Consider the following 7,500-nt stretch of genomic DNA (forward strand, 5'->3'; position numbering starts at 1 on the left):
AATGTAGCTAATCACAGAACACGCACCCAACGCTATTCAAAAAGTATTGATTCTGAATCGAATCGTTACCCGTAAGAATCAAATTAAATCTATCAAGAGGTTGCTCGGCCTCGGCATGAATTGAAACTGAAACGTAAGAATCGAAACTGAAACTTAACTTACTCGTATACGTGTGTGACAGGGTGCGTTCAGTGTGTTCATCTTCTCCTGGCATTTTTAAGGCCTACTAACTCTTCCAAAAGGAGGGACATGATTCCTCTAAACAGCACTTTTGGCACGCCACGTCACCGTCTCTGTTGTGTGTAACGCTGTTCTCTGCCATGTGTGTTCCAAAGCAGCCACGCCGTGCATCAAAGCCATCAGCCCGAGCGAGGGCTGGACCACTGGAGGCGCCACCGTCATCCTCATCGGCGACAACTTCTTCGACGGCCTGCAGGTGGTGTTCGGAACCATGCTGGTCTGGAGCGAGGTGAGGGGATGATGTTGGGGGCCTGACACACCTACACACACACACACACACACACACACACAGATGTAGAGCAGCGCCATCAAATATTGAAACGGGTCCACAAGAACAGAACACCTGGCGGGGAACCAGACGCTGGCACCTCAGCACGCCACGCGGCGCTGACGGACTTCCTCGCTTTGATCACGTCATCTGGCGGCAAGCGCACAGCTTCCAAAGCCAACTTCCCGCCGCACACACACACACGCACACACACACACGCGTGTCTGATGACCCAGATTGGAGTAGACTCTCAAAGTTCTGATCTGTCCCAGCAGAAGCTGGAACAGATCAGAACATAAATCACAAGAAACGTACAAAAAAAAAAAAAAAAAAAGAAATATTTGTTATTCCGCACGTATAAAATCACAATATTCAAACAGTGGCAGTATTATTACCAAAAATATAATATATAAACATAAATAATAATAATACATTTTATTTATAAGGCGCCTTTCTGGGCACTCAAGGACACCGTACAAAATCACAACAATAAAATCAAATTGGATAAAAAACAACAACAACAAATATAGAGAAGAAAAGATGATTACTAAGAATAAGCAGTCAGGAATAGTTGTGTTTTGAGTCTTGATTTGAAGAGGGATATTGAATCTAAGTTACGAAGGTCTGGTGGCAAAGAGTTCCAAAGATGTGGGGCAGAGCGGCTGAAAGCTCGGGCACCCATGGTGGACAGTTTAAATAAAGGGACAGTGAGATGGATGGATGAAGAGGATCTTAGGGAACGTGAGGGCTTGGCGACATGGATCAGGTCAGAGAGATATGATGGAGAGAGGTTATGGATGGCTTTGAAAGTGAGGAGAATTATTTTAAAGTGGATGCGATGTTTGATGGGTAGCCAGTGGAGTTGCTGCAATATTTCCATTAGTATTGCTTAGGGGTGTAACGGTACACAAAAATTTTGGTTCGGTATGTACCTCGGTTTAGAGGTCACGGTTCGGTTCATTTTCGGTACAGTAAGAAAACAACAAAATATACATTTTTGGGTTATTTAGACTTAGACTTAGACTTCCTTTTAATTGTCATTCAAATTTGAACTTTACAGTACAGATAAGAACAAAATTTCGTTACATAAGCTCATGGTAGTGCAGGATTAAAAAAGCAATAAGGTGCATATATAAATAAATAAATAGGTTACTGTACAGATAAATATAGTGCACTTTTTCACATGCGTCCAAGTTTATGGATGTATGTTATATTGTCTTTTTTATTCCAGCGAGTTAATCCATTTTGGGAGGAGTTGAGGGGATAATTTAATTATGATGTGTTCAAAAGTCTTACGAATTTGCAAAATCTTCCACCAAAAATATTTTTCTTAGTGGAATATTTGATGTGAAGTAATCAGAGCCTTGGATAGGTCAATAATTCATAATAACATTGATTTTGATTCAATATTATGTTTTGAGGAATGACAGTTTGAAAGAAAAAAAACAGCTTTGTTTTATTAGTCAACATTGCAACTTTTTCTAAATTACATTTAACCTTTAGGCTTTTTTATTTCCCTTTTGTTATGTTTTTGTTTATTTTAACATTATTTTTAGTATGTGCCGTGGGCCTTTAAAACATTAGCTGTGGGCCGCAAATGGCTTCCGGGGCACACTTTTGACACCCCTGCTATAGATAATAAAAAATTAAATGTGATAAATCTATGGATAAAAAGCAGAGCCTGGCGACGCATGCGCGTTTATCATAACTCTCTCGCTCTCTCTGTCTCTGCCCCTCCCTCAAGAATGCTGCTGCACGCACAATTTGTTTTGTTTTTAACCCCTTCTTAACCCTGAACGTACACTGAAAATACACGCAACCCTAACTCAAAATGCCGGACATTTGAGGCATTTAAGAAACTCCGCCCTGACAGCTTCGCAAAAGAGGACATGTCCGGTGAAAAGAGGACGTATGGTCAGTCTATCGTAGCCCGTTAGCTGCTAGATGCCGGATGTTGTGCCTCGGTGTGCATTGTTTACACAACATGCGGTACGCTACTTAATATGTCCGTGTGGAAACTCGTTCGGTACACCTCCGAACCGAACCGAAAGCCCCATACCAAAACGGTTCAATACAAATACACGTACCGTTACACCCTTAGTATTGCTGCATCGTTTATCTTTTAATTGGCAGCGAGCGCCAGCCGGGTGTGGTGGTGGTGGACAGGCTAAAGCTAGAGCAAGTGATTGCATACGGGAAAAAGCACGCCGGTGTCCTTGAGTGCGACATGGCGTCTGGTCATCTTCTCGCACGGAGGTGTCCAAAGTGCGGCCCGTGGCACATTCTAAACATACCATTACAAATCAACATAAAAAAGTGGAATAAAAAAGCATACAGAATTAATACAACAAGAAAAAGTTGTCATTTTCTAATAACACAAAGCTGCCATGCAGGCTGTTTATTTTCTTAACTGTCATTGTTTAAAAAAAATATAATAAATCAATGTTGTTATGAATGATTGGATTTTAGGACCCAAACTTTTTATTTTATATATAAATGATATTTGTGAGGTTTCGAAAATTTTACAGTGCGTATTATTCGCAGACGATACAAATGTATACTGTTCAGGAGATGACTTGAAAATCTTAGCCGATAATATTGATAATATTGAAGAGGAAATGGTTAAACTAAAATTGTGGTTTGATATAAATAAATTATCTTTAAACTTGGAAAAGACTAAATTTATGGTATTCAGTAATAAAAGAAAGACAGAAGTTAGTTTATCCATAAACAATGTGAAAATTGAGAAAGTGTCTGAAATCAGAATTCTTGGGATCATCTTAGATGAAAAGTTGACATGGAAAGCTCATATATTGCATGTGAAAAATAAGCTATCTAAAAGCTTATTTATTTTGAACAAGGTTAAATACAGTTTCCCGTATAATACAATGAGAATGTTATATTGCTCAATTATATTACCTTATTTCAATTATTCTGCAGAAATATGGGAAAATACATATCACAGCAACATAACATTACTCTTTTCACAGAAAAGAGTAATTGGTATAATTTTTACAGTAGCATATAGAGACCACACAAATCCACTCTTCATTAGGTCAGGATTATTAAAACCAAAAGACATTGTAGAATTGCATACTCTATTAGTGATGTTCAAAGCTAGAAATAAAGTTCTTCCAAAGGACTTACAAAAGTTATTTGTGTTCACGTCTGAAGATGAGAACCACAGAAGTCCGTATACTTTTAAACATCCAAGAGTGCGAACAAATTTGAAGCAAATGTGCTTGTCTGTTGCTGGTGTGAAAGCATGGAATTCTCTAGACAAAGACTTAAAAAGTTGCAGAAATATCTTTGAATTTAAAAAGAGTTACAAAAAATGACAACTGGAATTATATCAAACTGATTTTGATTTTGATTGGACGTGTCATTTTGAAAATGCTTAAACGAAAATTAAAAGTATGTTGGAGTTGGGGTGTTGGTGGAGGGAACAGTGATAAAGTCATCTAAAATAATTTGTGTTAAAAAGGGGGCAGATAAATATAAGAATAGTATTCTTCCATCTGCTCCTTTCTGATCATGGAAATGTATAAGAAACAAAAAAAAACAATGAAAGTGTCAACTGTATATGGCTTGTATATATGCATTTTCATGAAAGAAATAAAAAGAAATGATGGTGATGATTGACCTATTCAAGGCTGCAATTACTTCCCTTCAAATAATCCACTCTGAAATCATTTTTGGGGGGAAATATTTCATATTTTGTGTGTTTGCCACAAAAAAACATAGTTTTCTTTGACAAAAAGGGCATACAACAAACAAACAAAAATATTAAATTATTTGACGGATAGCTCTGAAGTTGATCTCGAAAGTAAAAACAAAATAACAATGAGTGACTTCTTTTTAACACTTCTACGAGTCGCTCCCTTTTGGATCTCTGAGAATTTTAGTAGGATTTTTCTTAACTGTCGTTGCTCAAAAAATAATAATAAATCAAAATCAATGTTGTTATGAATTATTGGCCTATTTGGGACTTTATAATGCATTTTTTGTGTGTTTGCCATAAAAAAACAAAGTTTTCGATGACAAAAAGGGCAAAAACAAACAATAAAAAAGTTAAACTATTTGACGGATAGATGTGAAGTTGATCTCGAAAGTTAAGCGTTGAAAGTAAAAAAATAACAGTGTATGACTTATTTTTAGCACTTTTGAGTCGCTCCCTTTTGGATCTCTGAGAATTTTAGGAGGTTTTTTTTTAACAGTCATTCCTCAAAAAAAAACAAAATCAATGTTATGCATTATTGACATATTTGGGGCTCCATATTGCATATTTTGTGTGTTTGCCATAAAAAAAACAAGTTTGCGATGACAAAAGGCATAAAACAAACAAAACTTAAAAAAAAAAAAAATTATAATCGACAGATCTGAAGTTGATCTCGAAATTTAAGCGTTGAAAAAAATGAAATCGATATATGACTTATTTTTAAAAATTTTAAGGCTGGTATCTTTCAGGGTCCCCGGGACCAAACTTGAGGGGAATCCTAAAGGTTAAAAAAATAATAATGATAATAAATTATGTATATACATATATATATATATATATATATATATATATATATATATATATATATATATATATATATATATATATATATATATATATATAGTATTGGTTTTAAAAAAAGAACAATATCAAAATGGCCCCCGCCCCGCATAATTTTTAGTGTTTTCAGCCTCCAGTGGTAAAAAGGTTGGACATCTAAAGAATGCGTTCTCTTCCACAGCTCATCACGCCGCACGCCATCCGGGTCCAGACGCCTCCTCGCCACATTCCCGGCGTGGTGGAGGTCACGCTGTCGTACAAGTCCAAACAGTTCTGCAAGGGAGCGCCGGGTCGCTTTGTCTACACAGGTGAGTTCGGCACCGCGTTGAAGGAAGCTTCTAGAACCGTCACTCACGGAGGGGAAAGAATAAAACACTCTGACCTCATTGTGCGCCGTCCGCATGTCTCTATCTCCGTACATCTATTCCGGACAATTCCGTGGTAATATCCAGATGCCATTCAAAGTAGCCGAAAGGTCACATGTCAGCTGTTTAGCGTGATAAGTAAATGTCAGCGTCCTCACAATGGCCGCCGCCCCCTTTAGCGATGCTAATGTCCGATTGCATGTGCAGATACTCGCCGGCTCGCCGTCGCCATCCACCATCTTGGCAGCCATTTTATTTTGAAGGTCCCATGTTTGGGGGGAAAGAAAAGGGAGGATGTGTAAGAGTAGAAGTTTATCGCGGCGGCCGTGGAAGGTGACGAGCGCCGACACGCCGCACGTTTTCCTTCCTCATCCACCGAGGAGCTTAAGAGCTTCAGGGATTGATCCTGCGGCTCGACTGGCAGGAAGCGGCCCAGGGCGAGAGACGCCAAGAGAATGATGACGACGTCGATTGCGCCGACAGCTGATTGGTCAGGAAATAAACGACACAGTGGAACCTTCTGCAGGGTTTACTGCAGGGGTCCTCAAACTTCGGTTCGCCAGCGTCCAAAATCCAGCCCGCAAGAAGTCCCAAGTTTATATATATAAATATATATATATATATATATATATATATGTGTATACATATATATATATATATATATATATATATATATATATATATATATATATATATATATACATATATATATATATATATATATATATATATATATATATATATATATATATATATACCAAGCGCAATGATGTCACGTTACCGATGGGAAAATGCATTTTTAGACAATATGATTTGCCTGAGCGGTTAGGAGACACAGAGTAACAAGTGGTAGAAAATGGATTAAAAAGGACAGATTTAAAAAAATAATAATAATAAAAAAATTAAAATAAAATAAAAATATATATACATGTATATATATATATATATATATATATATATATATATATATATATATATATATATATATATATATATATATATATATATATAAAAATTTTAAATCTGTCCTTTTTAAAAAAATAACATAAAAGAACCAAACAAACTTCATGAATGTTTTTTGTGACCAACAAGTATGTGCTGAATCACTCTATCACAAAAAAATAAGAGTTGTAGAATTGATTGGAAACTCAAGACAGCCATGACATTATGTTCTTTACAAGTGTATGTAAACTTTTGATTGCGACTGTATATATATATATATATATATATATATATATATATATATATATACTGTGTGTGTATATATATAAATATATATATATATATATTGTCGAGGTTACTGTGGTTTATCCGTTATACAGTGCTCAATACCGGGGTAGAGCGAAATATACGTTAGGTCAGGAAAAAACACAGAGGCTATTTCATCCCTACAAGCCTGTTTCGCAGATTTCCCTACTCTTCAGGGGATTTTATAATAAAATATATAATAAAATCTCCTGAAGAGCAGGGAAACCTGCGATACAGGCTTGTAGGGATGAAATAGCCTCTGTGTTTTTTCCTGACCACACACACACACACACACATATATATTATATATATATATATACATATATATATATATATATATATATATATATATATATATATATATATATATATGTATATATATATATACATACACACAATATATGTGTATGTATATATATATATACACACAGTATATGTGTATATATATATATATATATATATATACACATACACACAGTATATGTATATATATGTATATATATATATATATATATATATATATATATATATATATATATATATATATATATATTCACATTCACACATATATATACAGCCCGGCCCCCGGCCAAATTTTTTTAACCCAATGCAACCCCCGAGTCAAAAAGTTTGGGGACCCCTGGTTTACTGTATATGGTGAAGCATTAGAAAGAATGTCAATAGGAATAATCGCTTCCAGCCTCGACAAAAATCGACATTTTAGTGAAAGTTTGTACACTTTGAACACAATATTAAGTGCTATACAATACTGTACATCAAACAACAAGCAGAACTCTCCACACACAAAAGTCCCTTTGGTG

General features: G+C 35.8%; 1 protein-coding gene across 2 annotated transcripts in view; it reads left to right on the forward strand.

The window, feature by feature from the left end:
* LOC133617114 (transcription factor COE1-like) overlaps window positions 1-7,500 on the forward strand; it is a 148,572-nt gene that overhangs the window by 112,026 nt on the left and 29,046 nt on the right. For both annotated transcript variants that reach the window (XM_061976844.2, XM_061976845.2), the window contains exons 10-11: window positions 336-469; window positions 5,248-5,374. In XM_061976844.2, the coding sequence (XP_061832828.2) occupies window positions 336-469; window positions 5,248-5,374 (261 nt within the window). The remainder of the gene's footprint in view (window positions 1-335; window positions 470-5,247; window positions 5,375-7,500) is intronic.

The sequence above is a fragment of the Nerophis lumbriciformis genome, linkage group LG16 (genome assembly GCF_033978685.3).
Source record: "Nerophis lumbriciformis linkage group LG16, RoL_Nlum_v2.1, whole genome shotgun sequence".
In the NCBI taxonomy this organism is placed as follows: domain Eukaryota; kingdom Metazoa; phylum Chordata; class Actinopteri; order Syngnathiformes; family Syngnathidae; genus Nerophis; species Nerophis lumbriciformis.